The sequence below is a fragment of the Plecotus auritus genome (assembly GCF_963455305.1).
Source record: "Plecotus auritus genome assembly, chromosome: 1".
NCBI lineage: Eukaryota > Metazoa > Chordata > Mammalia > Chiroptera > Vespertilionidae > Plecotus > Plecotus auritus.
Window position 1 is genome coordinate 197,055,820 of NC_137770.1, and position 15,680 is coordinate 197,071,499.

Sequence of the window (15,680 nt, forward strand, 5' to 3'; positions counted from 1 at the left end):
AGGCAATATATTGCAAGTAGAGTATTCCAGCTGCAATACAAGAATGGATTCAAAGGAAACTAGATTAGGGACAAGTAAGAGACTATTCCCTCCCTTTCTTCTCAAGAAGATATGACAGCCTGAACCAGAGCAATGAGGGTAATAGGTGAGAGTTTAGAAAAATATTTACAAGGTAGATACTGAATATAGGAAAAGGGGAAAGAGAAGATTCTAAAATACTTCTTAGTTTTCTGGCTTAGATGACTAGGCATAGAGTAGTATCATTAACTAAGACCAGAAATAAAGTAAAACGGGAAGGTAGTACAGAGGTGAGTGTGGGGTTAATTACATCACTAGCCCCAATTCTTTATCCCCTGTTAACAAAAAAATAAAAGGCCAGAGTGAGAGAGAGGCAGCAAGCATTTATTTGAGATACAAACTAATAGTGATTCTGGAAAAACTGACCCAGGCAGAAACTCAAATAGTTATAGCTATATTATCTGCTTTCTTGTTATCTTTGCAAACATTGTTTGGGATATAAGATTGCTTTAGGCCCAGTCTAAAGGTTATTTTGCCCAGTTTTAACATTCCAAAGGTCTGAGGAGTAGACCTGCAAGGCAAGTTCCTCTGGGATGGCAGCTCCAACTCTACTTTAAAGTGGCTCTGTTTATATTATTGTTTACACCCCTTTATCCATTCAAGTTCCTTTGCTAAATTCCTCCTATTTAAAAAGATAAAAGTATCTTTCCCAGCACCTTGACTTGGCCATGTGACTAGTTTGGACAATAGAATAAGCAAAAGTGACCGTTTCTCTGCTCTAAGCTTAGGTTACACGAGGCTTCATGTGTTTCCACTTACATGTTTGTATTTCTGCCATTTTCATAAGAACATGCCTGGGCTAACCCAAAGGTGGGAAGATGAGACATGTGAAACACAGCTGCCCCCAGAGAGCCCCAGGCTAAGTTAGACAATTCTCACTTGACCTGCCTACTCACAGATGCACAGCTTGCCCAGCCAAGGTCATCAGAGACACCCATCCAAACCTAGCTTACATCAGCTGACCCATATGTGGGCAATGACAAATAATTGTGGGGTGGTTTGTTATGTAACAAAAGCTAACAAGGTGCTTACAAAATATCTAAGAAAATATGTTCAACAGGTAATTGCAGGTAAGAGTTTGAAGCTAAGAAGAAAAGACAGAACTAGAGGTGATATATTTTCTCAGCATTAAGTCAAATCACACCTATAATCTCTTAACCATAAGCACTTTAAAACACGTTAAGCGCCCAGCCTGTTTTGTCTTCCAGATGGAAAGTATAGTGTCAGTCACCGGTGACTGACAGGGTGCTTAATGTGTTAAATCAGTGAAATAATCCTATCTAATAAAAGGGCAATATGCAAATTGACGATCACTCCATGACAAAGATGGTGGCACCCACAGCCAATAAGGAGGGAATATGCAAATTGACGCAACAAAGATGGAGGCGGCCAGGCCGGGATGCTTGTGTTGTCGCCATGGCGACGACACAGGCATTCCACCTCGCCCTGGCTATTCCAGGCCTCTGGGCAGCGCACACACACAGGCGGTTGCTATGATGGGGGGAGGGGCGGGAGGTGGAGGGAGCTACAGGAGGGCGCCAGGGCCAGAGCAAAGGCAGAAGGCAGCTCCAGCTGGAGCAAAAGTGGAAGACAGTGGCCAAAGCAAAGGCCCAGGTCCCAGGTGCCAGAGGGAAGCTGGTGCCAGCAGCCAGGGGAAGGAAGGCCTATTCTTGCATGAATCTTAGTGCATCGGGCCTCTAGTATTCTATAAGGATGTTTGGGTTCTGTGGTAGACAGAATAATGGCTTCCCAAAGATAGCCATCTCTACATGGCAAAAAGGACTTTGCAGATGTGATTAACTTTAAAGATCTGAAAATGGGAGAGTATCCTGAATTATCCAGGTGGGCCTAATCTAATCATACCGAATCCTTAAAAGCAGAGAAACTTTCCCCTTTCCCACCTGCATCTGACCAAGATGGTAAGAGATAAGAGAAATTCAAGCATGAAAAGAGAATCAATTTGCCATTCCAGGCTTTGAAGGTGGAGAACCTGGGGTAAGGAGCCACGGAATGTAGGTGGCCTCTCAATGCTGGGAATGGAAAGGAAGCAAATTCTTCCATAGAACCTCTAGAATGGAATGAAGCCCTGCTGACACCCTGATCTTAGCCTAGTGAAATCCATGTTAGGCTTCTGACCTACAAAACTGCAAGATAATAAGCTTGTGTTGTTTTAAGCCACAATATATTGGTTATAGCAGCAAAAGAAAATTAATACAAGGTTCTATAAAATTTATGTGAAAGAAGTGGATGCAGTAAAATAACTTTTTAAAAAGTACCTCAAAAACCATTCCAAAGTTAATTCCATTCTCACTTTTAGACTCAATGAAACCTCATTACCACAACTAATAATAATATTCTCTCAGCTAAAGAGCAATTTAACAGAATAGGAGATAATGCCAATGTTCATTGTCTAAGTCTAAGCAGGAGCGCAAGTGAATGGAGGCAACATGCCTCAGCTACCTGGGAAGTACTCCACAAAATCCTGAAACCTTCCAAACTGGAGAAATCACATTTTTATTTTATATTTAGTAAAAGAGCAGTGAAGCCAATAGAAGAAGCCTAGAGAACCTGTTTTAGTAATAAACTCTCTACCTAAAATAAACAAAATGAATAAGAGTCCTAGCTGTAAGGAGAAAATAAATGGGACTACATCAAAGTAAAAAAACTTTTGCACAGCAAAAAAAAACCATCAACAAAACAAGAAAGCCCACTGCATGGGAGAACATATTTGCCAATGTTATATCCGATAAAGGTTTAATCTCCAAAATTTATAGAGAACTCATACAATTTAACAAAAGGAAGATAAACAATCCAATCAAAAAATGGGCAAAGGACCTAAATAGACCCCTTACAAAAAAGGACATACAGAAAGCCAAGAGACATATGAAAACATGCTCAAAGTCACTAATCATCTGAGAGATACAAGTGAAAATGGCAATGAGGTACCATCTCACAGCTGTCAGAATGGCTATCATCAACAAATCAACAAACGACAAGTGCTGGCAAGGATTCGGGGGAAAAAAGGAACCCTCCTTCACTGCTGGTGGGAATGCAGACTGGTGCAGCCACTGTGGAAAACAGTATGGAGTTTCCTCAAAAAAACTAAAAATGGATCTCCCATTCGACCCAGTAATCCCACTTCTAGGAATATATCGCAAGAAACCAGAAATAGCAATCCGAAAGGACATATGCACCCCTATGTTCACAGCAGCACAATTTACCATAGCTAAGATTTGGAAACAGCCTAAGTGCCCATCAGCAGATGAGTGGATTAACAAACTGTGGTACATCTACACAATGGAATACTAAGCTGCTGTATAAAAGTAGGAAATCTTACCATTTGCAACAGCATGGATGGCACTGGAGAGCATTATGCTAAGCAAAATAAGCCAGGCAGAGAAAGATAAACATCACATGATCTCACTCATATGTGGAATATAATGAACAACATAAACTGGTGAACTAAAATAGATCCAGAGACATAGAAGCATCGAACAGACCATCCAACCTCAGGGGGAAAGGGGAAGGACTTGGGGGGAAGGGGAAGGAGAGATCAACCAAAGGACTAGTATGCATGCATATAAGCATAACCCATGGACACAGTCAGTAGCGGGGGGTGAGGGCATGTATGGGGTGAGGGTGGGGGTGGGAACGAGTAGGGAGAGGTCAATGGGGGAAAAGGATTCATATGTAATACTTTAAATAATAAAGAATTTTTAAAAAAATGAGTCCTAGCTGTAACCTACAGATTTACTTTACATAAATGCTGATTTCACCACTAAATTTTCATTCATGGCTGAACCTGTCCATTAATTTGCAATTAATATGAAATTCCCAGGGGCTGAAATATAATTTTTAAATTAACAAATATTTGCAAAACGTAAAGAAAGAAAGAAAAAAAAGGAAGAAACTGAAAAACCTGGAACGAACAAAATCCATTAATAATAATTTCAGAGACCAACTGCCTATTTTCCATGACTCTCCAAAAAGTGTCTATCTTTATTCATAAGAATCATGTCCAGAAGAACTTTGTTGTTGTTCATGTTCATGTAATTATGCAAGGCCCTATCAGGAGAGCTTAAAAACTATAATTCTCAGAGCCTAAAATAAATCATACTAGAAAGGCTTTTTTTGGAAAATGAGGGAGAAACACCTGGCAGCCTGAATCAAAGAGAAGAGAATTTAGCTGCAGTTACCTGGGTAACTAAACCACAAAGATTAAATGAGTAAAAGGGACTGTGCTCAGGTAATAACTTTCTGCCTGCCTCATCTGTCCCCTAATTCCAAAAGCATGAAAAGAAAAATAATTCCATGGTTACATTCAAATAAAGAATTATAAGAAAAAAAATCAGCGCTATAATAAAGCTCTCTTCAAGACCTTTGAAGATCTATGACTCCAGAGATCCAAGTTCTTTGAAGGAAAGAAACCTTTGACATTGAAGAATTAAAGGGTTGGGATGGGGGAGGAAGGAGGAAAGCATACAACTTCTGTCAAAGTAAACTTAATTAAACAGCACTAAAGAGAAAATGCCTAGGGCATGTAATTATTAATGGAATGCAAATGTCTGGAATTTGTATTTCTCAGTGTATATCACATAAATAAATTCACTAACATTTATGATACTGGTTTATTCATTAAACTAAATGCAGAAGTTCTGCTTCCACTTACAATATAAAAGCTGACAGAATAAAACCCAGTCATAAATAATACAAATAAATGAAAGTAAAAAAAAAAAAAAAAAAGGCTGGAAAGAACTTTAACAGTAAGAAAGAGTGAAATAAAAATCACCACTTCTTGAATCCATCACAGAGCTGAGATCACAGGGCAAATGAGTAGCCTGAAATCCAAGGAGTCCATCCACACTCTCCCGCCCCCACGCATACCACCAGGGCAAGTTCCACCCCTAGCAGAGTATGAGAGAAAGGAAAGCAGGTAAGGAAAAGAAATCAGCTAAAATTTTAGGGTGAGGGTGACAGTGTAAACCCCCTTGGAAGATACAAACACAAGGAAAGTTCACACTCCATTCGTAGGGCCTTTTCACAGACCTCCACTGATACTCTTAGGAAATAACTAGAGCAGGCCAAGAGACTAGAAATCCTCCCTTGAGGGCGCAGACAAGGAGGAGATCAGCCACTGATACCAGAAAAGCATGTAACCCTGAAACCCTAGGGCCATGGTTGGCAAACTGCGGCTCGCAAGCCACATGCGGCTCTTTGGCCCCTTGAGTGTGGCTCTTCCACAAAATACCATGGCCTGGGCGAGTCTATTTTGAAGAAGTGGCGTTAGAAGTTTAAGTTTAAAAAAATTTGGCTCTTGGACGAGAAACCAAGATGGCGGCATAGGTAAACACCTAAACTGCTGCCTCGCACAACAATTTCAAAACTACAACTAAAAGACAAAACGTCTATCACCCAGAACCACGGGAAAGCTGGCTGAGTGGAAGTTCTACAACTAGAAGGAAAGAGAAAAGAGCATTGAGACGTGCACAAGCGCTGAAAAGCTGAGGTACGGAGGCACGCGAATCAGGCTGGTGGCGGGTGTCTGGGTGCGCTGCTTCTTTCAACTCGAAGGGAGACAAGCTCCCGATTACTCTGAACTCCAGTTTCTGGGGAGACACTGGGGACCCAAACTCCTACCGGGAGAAGCTGAACTGTCTGCCATCGGGTCGGAAAGTGAGGGTGACTTTCTTGCAGAGGTACACCCAGCAACCATTGTTTACTGCGCAAGGGCATGGGACGAGGGGACTTGGAAAGGCGGAAACGCAGAGACGGCTGACTGGCAGCCATTGCTGTTTGCCACGCCCTACCCTAGTGACTCCCTGAGACCCCGCCCCCCACAATCTACAAACCCACCCAAGCTCCACGCAGCGGCTTCTGCATATAAATGGTCTGCCCTATCACAGCTTAACCAAACAAACTGCAGCTCTGGTCAGACATCTCCAAAACCTCCAAACCCCAAGCAAAGAGGAGAAAACTGTAGTTCTCGCTGTACCTCCTGCTGGGTGGCCTCAGACAGTAGCTGACCTGCACCCCACTGGAGATCCAGAAGCCAGTGTATCTAGTGGTCAGTGTGAGACACCAGATTTCAACTCCTCACATCCATAAGTGACACATTCAAGAGGCAGACTCAGTGAGCACCAAAGCCCCACTGAAGCAAGTCCTGCCCCCTAAGCGTGTCTCCAGCACAGCAGTTCTCCCATTATAGACACAGCGGGTCCTCACAGCCAATTGGCCTGGAGGTCAATTCTTCCCAGTGATACCAACAGCAATCAAGACTTAACTACAACAAGGCTGTACACACAGTCCACAAAGGGGTGCATCAAGAGTGTCCACCTCAGGTAACTGGGAGGCCGACCCACTGGGCCATATAGGACACCTAGCACACAAAGCCACCCTACCAACTCAGGGAAGCAGCGAAAATGCGGAGACAAAGAAACAGATCACAAATGAAAGAAATGGAGAAAAACGACTGGATATAGAGTTCAAAACCACGGTTATAAGGTTTTTCAAGAATTTCCTAGAAAAGGCCAATAAATTCAATGAGACCCTTGAGGATATGAAAAAGGACCAACTAGAAATTAAACATACACTGACTGAAATAAAAAATATTATACAGAGACCCAAGAGCAGACTACAGGAACGCAAGAATCAAGTCAAAGATTTGAAATACAAAGAAGCAAAAAACACCCAACCGGGAAAGCAAAAAGAAAAAAAAATCCAAAAATTTGAAGATAGTGTAAGAAGCCTCTGAGACAACTTCAAGCGTACCAACATCAGAATTATGGGGGTGCCAGAAGAAGAGAGAGAGCAAGATATTGAAAACCTATTTGTAGAAATAATGACTGAAAACTTTCCCCACCTGTTGAAAGAAATAGACTTACAAGTCCAGGAAGCGCACAGAACCCCAAACAAAAGGAATCCAAAGAGGACCACACCAAGACACATCATAATTAAAATGCCAAGGGCAAAAGACAAAGAGAGAATATTAAAAGCAGCAAGAGAAAAACAGTTAATTACCTACAAGGGAGCACCCATACGATAGTCAGCTGATTTCTCAACAGAAACTATGCAGGCCAGACGGGAGTGGCAAGAAATTTTCAAAGTGATGAATAGCAAGAACCTACAACCAAGATTACTCAACCCAGCAAAGCTATCATTCAGAATTGAAGGTCAAATAAAGAGCTTCACAGATAAGAAAAAGCTAAAGGAGTTCATCACCACCAAACCAGTATTATATGAAATGCTGAAAGGTATTCTTTAAGAAGAGGAAGAAGAAGAAAAAGGTAAAGATAAAAATTATGAACAACAAATACATATCTATCAACAAGTGAATCTAAAAATCAAGTGAATTAAAAATCTGAGGAACAGAATACACTGGTGAATATAATAGAATCAGGGGCATAGAATGGGAGTGGACTGATAATTCTCAGGGGAAAAGGGTGTGGGGGCTACGGGAAGAGACTGGACAAAAATCGTACACCTATGCCGAAACCGGTTTGGCTCAGTGGATAGAGCGTCGGCCTGCGGACTGGAGGGTCCCGGGTTCGATTCCGGTCAAGGGCATGTACCTTGGTTGCAGGCAAATCCCCAGTGGGAGGTGTGCAGGAGGCAGCTGATCGATGTTTCTCTCTCATCGATGTTTCTAGCTCTCTATCCCTCTCCCTTCCTCTCTGTAAAATATCAATAAAATATATTAAAAAAAAAATCGTACACCTATGGATGAGGACAGTGGGAGGGAGGTAAGGGCAGAGGGTGGGGTGGGAACCGGGTGGAGGGGAGCTATGGGGGGAAAAAGGAGAAACAATTGTAATAATCTGAACAATAACGATTTATTAAATTTAAAAAAAATTGGCTCTCAAAAGAAATTTCAATCGTTGTACTGTTGATATTTGGCTCTGTTGACTAATGAGTTTGCCGACCACTGCCCTAGGGCATAGGTAAACATCCATTCTGTGCAGGAAAAAGAAAGAAGAAAAAAGTACTAAAACTTCTACCCTTGAGGGTAGGGAAGGAAACAGTCCTGCAAGCAGTATCCTCTACCAATAAAGATGGGAAAGGTCCCGGACATTCTCACACAAGGTCTGTGGCAGATACATATCATGGGCACAAGGAACAAAAATATTAAGAAGACCCATCCCCAAGGTCTAGCCACACTGTGCCTACTTAAGATAAATGCTGTATTTGAAAAAACAGAGACTCCCTCACATACCTATCCCCAGCCTAACAAGCACTGAGCAATAAGCAACAGCAGTCTACTACTGGGGGAGAGGCAAGAGTATGGAGAAACACCCCCCACCCCGAACCCCCTCAACCTCTGCACTGTACTCCCCACTCTCCCCACTCTCCCCCAAAAACTGCAAGCAGGACCTAGAACACTGAAGAGAAACCTTCCACAGCCCAGCCCCCACTCAAAGCACAAAGTGACAGTGCAGAAATATGAAGCCAATGGTAACCATAGCAACAATAAAACCAAAACCTAGATCAACTGACTGGATTGATTCAAGGCTATGACAGAGGAGCATGCACATTTCCAGGCATAAATACCACGTATTTCAGTCTCGACCGTTCTACACAAAATGTCTGGCAGTCCACAAAAATTTTTGAAATACTTGAAGAAAAATAACCTCAGGAGAGGAAAAGAACCAGAGTCAGAGATGATACAGTGGCCTTTTTTTACCAGAATCTGCCACTGGCAAACCATGGTTTATATGCATGGAGGAGCGGGGAGATTCAGAATGATAAGAGATAAGAGGAAAAAAGCAAGCCCCTCTGTCTCAGATCCTGATTTAAAAAAAAAAAAAAAAAGCCGTGAAAAAACTATTTTTAGTATATTATAAAGTCAGTATATTTAATTTAAAAATTAAAACCACAACTAGAATTATGAATACTATGATCCTCTTCAAGCTACTGAATAACTCATTGTCAGGCATAAAAATATTGGTAATAATTTTTCATTTTTTTAAGTGTGCAAACTTCTTATACTATGTTTTTTAGGTTAGTGAAATTGTTTTAAAAGTTGTACTAGAATACAAATTTACAGAAAATATAAAATGAAAAATTTCTGTAGGACAAAAAAAACACATTTAAACATAAAATATTCTCAAAATAATTGCTATCTCTAATAAACAAATACTTTAAGAAAGCAGAAAAATGAACAACCCAATGGAAACATGGGCAAAATATATAAATTAGAAATACACTGAAGAAACACAAAGATTGATGATATCCAGGGTTGTTAGGAATATGGAAAACTGGACACTCTCACTCACTGCTGGGTAGGCATGTAAACTGGCACCACTAATAGTTCTCGAACAGAATACACTGAAAAGATAATCCAGGTACTATTCACACTCAAAGAAAGCCTCCTTTCTAGTTACATTTCCACCACCTCTTTTTTTTTTTAATCTTTATTACTGGAAGTAATAAAGAAAAGATAATCCAGGTACTATTCACACTCAAAGAAAGCCTCCTTTCTAGTTACATTTCCACCACCTCTTTTTTTTTTTAATCTTTATTACTGGAAGTGTTACATATGTCTCCATCCCCCCCCCATCGACCCCCTCCAGCCCACCCCCACCTCCCACCATCTCTCTCTTTATCCTATATTCAAGTCATATCAGACTGTATTACATCCATATCATTTACTTTCATGCCTCTATACCACTGAAACACCATTCTCAAATTCCCCTGCAAAACTCTATCTTTCAAGACCCAGCTCAAATACCAATACTTCTTGCACTACTTTCCTCCAGGTAGAAATAACTGACCTTTCATCTGTGATCCCATAGCACTTGATCCATTCCTCTACCATAACAGTTAAAACATGTTTAAAGTTATCATGCAGATATTTGATAATTTATAATATACAGAGAGCTTCTGTTAATCAACAAGCAAAAAAATGAGAATAGAACATGAGCAGAAAATTCACAGTAAAAAAAATTGTTCTTAAACATATGAAAGATATACAACCTCAATAATAAAAGAAATATAAATTAAAACCATGATGAAACCATTTATTACCTATCAAATTGGCAACAATAAAAATTTTGACTACACATTGTATATGGGAAAATAGGCATTCTAATAATACTTGCTGGTAAGGACATAAAGTGACAAGATCTCTATAAAGGCAAATTGCTATTACCTATCAAAATTATAAATGCACACACCTTTTTTGTATACCAAAGAGAAGAGTTTTTTTGTTCTTAATTAAAATTGTTCGTTTTTTATATTTTATTGATTTCAGAGAGGAAGGGAGAGGGAGAGAGATAGAACATCAATGATGAGAATCACTGATCAGCTGCCTCCTGCACACAACCAGGGCATGTGCCCTGACTGGGAATCGAACCGTGACCCTGGTTCATATGTCAACGTTCAACGCCAGGACACATCTTTTTACTCAACAATTCTATTTCTCAGAATTTACACTACAAACATATTCATAATATTTGACAAGATCTATGTACATGACTAGTCATTGCAGGATCATTTATAATAGCAAAAGATTGAAACAATAAATGTAGAGCAATAGGAAAATGGTTAAATTATGGTAAAGTCACACAATGAAATATACCCATGTCCACTGCAGCATTATTTCCAATAGCCAAAACATGGAAGCAACCTAAGTATCAATTGATGGATGGATGGACAAAGAAAATGTGGTATATACAGGGTAGGGCAAAAGTTGGTTTACAGTTGCTCATATGGAAAATAAGACAATAAACTCTGTGTTTCATGTACTCATAACTATGGAATATTATTAAGACACAAAATCTTGTCATTCGCAACATGGATGGATCTTGAAGATATTATGCTAAATGAAATAAGTCAGAGAAAGACAAATACTATATGATCTCATATGTGAAATAAGGGGGAAAAAAAGAGAATAGATTAGTGGTTGTCAGAGGCAGAAGGTGAGGGGTAGGCAAAATGGTCAAAAGGTACAAACCTTACAATAAATAATGGGAATGTAATATACAGCATGGTGACTGTAGTAAATAATACTGTACTGTATTCTTGAAAATTGCGGAGAAAAATCTTAAAAGTTCTCATTACAAGAAAAAACATTGTAACTCTATGATAATAGATGTTAACTAGCCTTATTGTGGTGAACATTTCACAATATATATAAATATCAAATCATCAGTGACCTGGCCCACCAAATTCATGCACATTAAAGGGGGATTAATTAGAGGAAATAATTTATATTGCTATTTTCCCTTTTTCTATAATAGAAGTGTCAGAGATGAAAGAAAATTAGTAAAATGTATATGAAAACCTTCCTTGCCCTGACCGGTTTGGCTCAGTGGATAGAGCGTCGGCCTGCGGACTAAAGGGTCCTGGGTTTGATTCCAGTCAAGGGCATGTACCTTGGTTGTGAGCACATCCCCAGTAGGGGGTGTGCAGGAGGCAGATGATCAATGTTTCTCTCTCATTGATGTTTCTAACTCTCTATCCCTCTCCCTTCCTCTCTGTAAAAAATCAATAAAATATATTTAAAAAAAAAAAAAGAAAGAAAACCTTCCTCCTGTCAGAGTCTGGGGCACACCACGGGACCCAGAGTCAAGTCCCCACCCACCCACATGCACCTCAAAATCACATGAGACCCAGACCCGGCCGGGCCCCGCCCCCCGCCCCCCCACACCCCCCCACCCCCCCACCCCCCCCGCATTGGGCTAGATCCAGACCGGGCCAGTCCCACCCTTGTCAAGCCCTGCCAGGCAGGGGGTGTAGCCTCAGGTCCCCTGGCCCAGGGCCAGGATGGGGGGCGTGGCCTGAGGCCCCCCACCCAGACTGGGGCAGGGGGCATGCCTTGAGGTCCTCCGTCAAGCCCCACCAGGTGGAAGACACGGCCTGAGATCTCCTGTCAAGCCCTGCTGAGTCGGGGGCATGGCCTGAGGTGCCTCGTCAAGCCCTGCCAGGCAGGGGGTCACAGCCTCAGGTCCCTTGGCCCAGCACCAGGAGGAGGGCACAGCCAAGCCCCACTGGCAGGGGGCGCAGCCTGAGTTCCCCCGACCCAGCACTGGGGGTGCACCTTGAGGTCCCCCGTCAAGCCCTGCTGGGTGGGGGGCACGGCCTGAGGTCCCGTCAAGCTTAGCCAGGCAGGGGGACACAGCCTCAGGTCCCCTGGCCCAGTGCTGGGGTGGGGGGCTCGGCCTGAGGTCCCCTGGCCTGGCGCTGGGGTGGGGGAGCAGCCTCAGGTCCCCTAGCCCAGCACCAGGATGGGAAGCGCACCTTGAGGTCCCCTGTAAAGCCCTGCCGGGAGGGAGGGGAGGGGTGGCGGGGAGTGGGGGGGCACGGCCTGAGGTCCCCTGTCAAGCCCTGCCAGGTGGGGGAGGGCGTAGCCTCAGGTTCCTGCTGATTGCTTGTTAAGGCTCCTTATGGAAACTTGGCCTCAGCTGTGGGTGCAGCCATCTTTGTGACGGAGTGATGGTCAATTAGCATATTCCCTCTTTATTAGATAGGATAAAGAATATGATAAAGGATACAGATGAACAGCTAGATAAGTCGGTATATAGGACAAGATCCAGAAGGGTCTGTTTCCATTGGGTTGGGAGCACTACCCTCTGACACATAAATTGTGTGCACCAACCCAGAACCTCTCTGAACCCCACAGTTCAGAGATTTTAATGGATGCTTCATCATGTAGGCATGCTCAATTATGAATTCAATTTCTAGGCCTTCTCCCCTCCCTGGAGGATGGAGAGTGGGGCTGAAAGTTCTAAGCTTCTAACCATGTTTTGGTCTTTCTGGTGACCAGCCCCAATCCAGGTGCCCACCAAGAGTTGCTTTGTTAGTAAAAAGGTGCTCCTATCACCCAGGAAATTACGAGGGTTTTAGAAACTCCGTATCAGGAAATGGGTCAAAGAGCCGATATAAGAACAAAAGATGCTCCTAGCATCCCTATAACTCAGGAGATTTACAAGGGTTTTAGAAGCTCTGTGTCAGGAACTGGGCAGAGACCAATGTACCAGTAAATACGTATTATGTCACAAAATTCTAGCCTCAACACTTACTAGCTCTGTGATGTTGCACAAGTTCCATAATCTATCGGTGCCTTGCTTTTTGTTTCTAAAAGAGAATATAATAACAACAGCTTCCACATAAGGTTGCTGTAGGGATTAAACTCATAATTGAATGTCAGTATTCAATAAATATTAAGTATTGTTTTAAGTTATATATTTTATTCAGGACTACAAAGTCAAAAAAAGCAGAGATGATAGGCTTTTACAACTATACGTCCCTGTATCTGTTTATGGAACTGAGCATAATTTTTTTAAACAAAATTTAGGATGATAGCAAATGAAATAACTAAAAAAAAAATACTTACTTCCTAGCAGCAGCAGCAAAATGTCTATTAGGCACATGAACACATGCAGAACAAAGATAAAGAGGTGTCTGATAAGCCATCTTGGAAAGATTATGCCTTTGCTGTATCACGACTTGAAAGAAAAACATGTAAAATATTAATATTAAATAATAATTACATTCACAATTTTTATATTCTTAACCAGCGTTTTCCAAAACAAAAACATTCAATATTTTGTTATTCTTAACCATTCTTTAAAAAGTGTAATAATGGACACTCCACTTCTTAAAACTAAAGCCAAGTAAACACAACTAATTGAACAATTTTGTCTTCACTTATTTTTAACTTAATCCAGTTCAGGCTCAAAGTATGTTACAGAATATGTATGTCTGTCCTGAATATATAAAATAATTTAAATTTTACTCATTTTTAAGAATAGATATTACATTCACAGAGTTGCTGTAAGTACTTCTGAAAGATACGAAAAAAGTGAAGGAATTGCCTCACCAGAGATCAAGAATTGATATAAAGCTATGGTAATTAAGACTGTGGTATTGGCACAGGTATAGAAAGACAAAGTAATAAAACAATAAACAGCCCAACAACAGATTCGTGCACATATGGATATTTGACATACGTAAAATGGGGGTGATGCTAGATGATGCTTCCACCAAAAGATCTATCTTAATTAAATAACAATACACATCACTGTGCTTCAAAAACACAACACAAAACAAAAATTAAAAAGCAATGTACCAAAAAAGGGCTGTCACCCCAGCCCTTAACTGGACCTTCTGAAATGCTGAGGAAGAGTTGCTACCAAGAAGTATGCCTGAATTAGCCATCAAATGACAACTGCTGACCCAAATTAGACAATGTCTTCGGAAGTTTAAGAACTGAAATCACCTGCACCCATGTAGTACCCTGAACGCACCAACAAGCATTTTGTAAACGTTCAAGTTTACAGTTGTGAGCCCCACACGTACATATACAGAACCTTTTCCTTATCAGAACTCACTTCGCGTAGCCAACTCCTTTCTCTCCCTGCACCCCACCGGTATCGGAAACAGCCTCGGTCGTACGAGCGGCCGGAGGGGTGTCGATGTACATCCCCCTCCCATTCCATTCCCACGGTGGACGGCTCCAAAGGGAGTGAGACCAGTGAGAAGGTCGCTTTTCCATAGTAATGACCGTCAGGAGAACTTTGAGCCCAAAAGAGCAGGAGGCTTTTCCAGCCCCCAGTGCAGACCCGTGCGTAGGAGTCTGGCTTGCACTCTGTACAACAGGAGACTCCGCGCCACAGGACTTTTCCCCCAAGTCCACACAACGCCTGGCTTTACCTCTACTGAGGCCTCTGACGGCCGCCGCCATGTTGACCATTCCGGATTGTGCTGATGAAATTGGTCCTACGCTTCCACGTGGAAGAAATTTTGAAAGGGTTCCCTTCCGGAATTGGCGGAGGGGGAAGAGATTAGAAGGAGCAAGAAAGGGGCAGGAACCGAATTGGCTTTGGTGCCGAGTGGGAAGGGCGCTGGACCGCGTGCCCCGTGGCGGTGTTCCCCTCAGCCCTCCGTGCTGCCCGGGACTCCACGTTTCAAGGTTCCGGTAGGAGAACGTAAACGTTTTCAAGGAAATCTGCTCTTCCTGCAGAACACGGTCCTGCTGGCGATGTCCTTACCATTTTAATTTTTGATTCTGCAAGTGTACTCGGGACGGTCGTTTTAATAGATTGTGAGAGTACCCAGGAAAGTATGAAAAATAGGAAATCAGAAGAATCTCACCAGCTTCCACCGCCACATTGCCAGTCTTGTAAAGACTGAAAATTCACGAGGCTTTCCCCTACACCCAAGGTGGGTGCCCCAATCAGTGACAAACCTTTTAACTCAGCGCAAGGTCAGAGGGGGTTTAAGGTAATATTTATCAGCTCTACATTTTACCCCTGCTGGCTAACTATGGCATTAGGATCAACTGAATAACAAGACTGAACAAATGTATATAACACTCTTAGTTTTAAGATGGCAGATGTAAGACCAACGCACAGGTGATTCTGACTGGGGGCGGCGGGGGAGAGGGTGGGAAAGAACCAGTATTCTTCCCATTACAGCTGACCGTGTGGTTTATCTAAAGCAAATCTGGTCACCGATTGTGTCACTTCCCAGTTTAAATAAAACCCTCCAGGGACTACCTCTGAAGCTGCTTCTGCCTCCACCTACCTCCCCAGCCTCAGTCTTCCTGCCAACATCCTCCCCGCTCCCACACCCAGGGTTTCTCATCACCACCATGCTCAGCTGCT

The 15,680-nt window shown here is 42.2% G+C and overlaps 1 protein-coding gene across 6 annotated transcripts in view; it reads right to left on the minus strand.

The window, feature by feature from the left end:
• The window catches only part of MRPL1 (mitochondrial ribosomal protein L1), a 69,530-nt gene extending 54,558 nt beyond the window's left edge, over positions 1-14,972 (minus strand). For 2 of the 6 annotated variants that reach the window (XM_080650196.1, XM_080650197.1), the window contains exons 1-2: positions 14,728-14,972; positions 13,409-13,520 (exon numbers count right to left, since the gene is read on the minus strand). In XM_080650196.1, coding sequence (XP_080506322.1) covers positions 13,409-13,520; positions 14,728-14,767 — 152 coding nt within the window. In that variant the 5' untranslated portion in view covers positions 14,768-14,972. Of the gene's footprint in view, positions 1-13,408; positions 13,521-14,405 lie in introns of all 6 variants that reach the window. The other 4 variants (XM_080650195.1, XM_080650199.1, XM_080650198.1 and 1 more) reach the window with 4 other exon arrangements.
• Between the last annotated feature and the right edge of the window lie 708 nt (positions 14,973-15,680).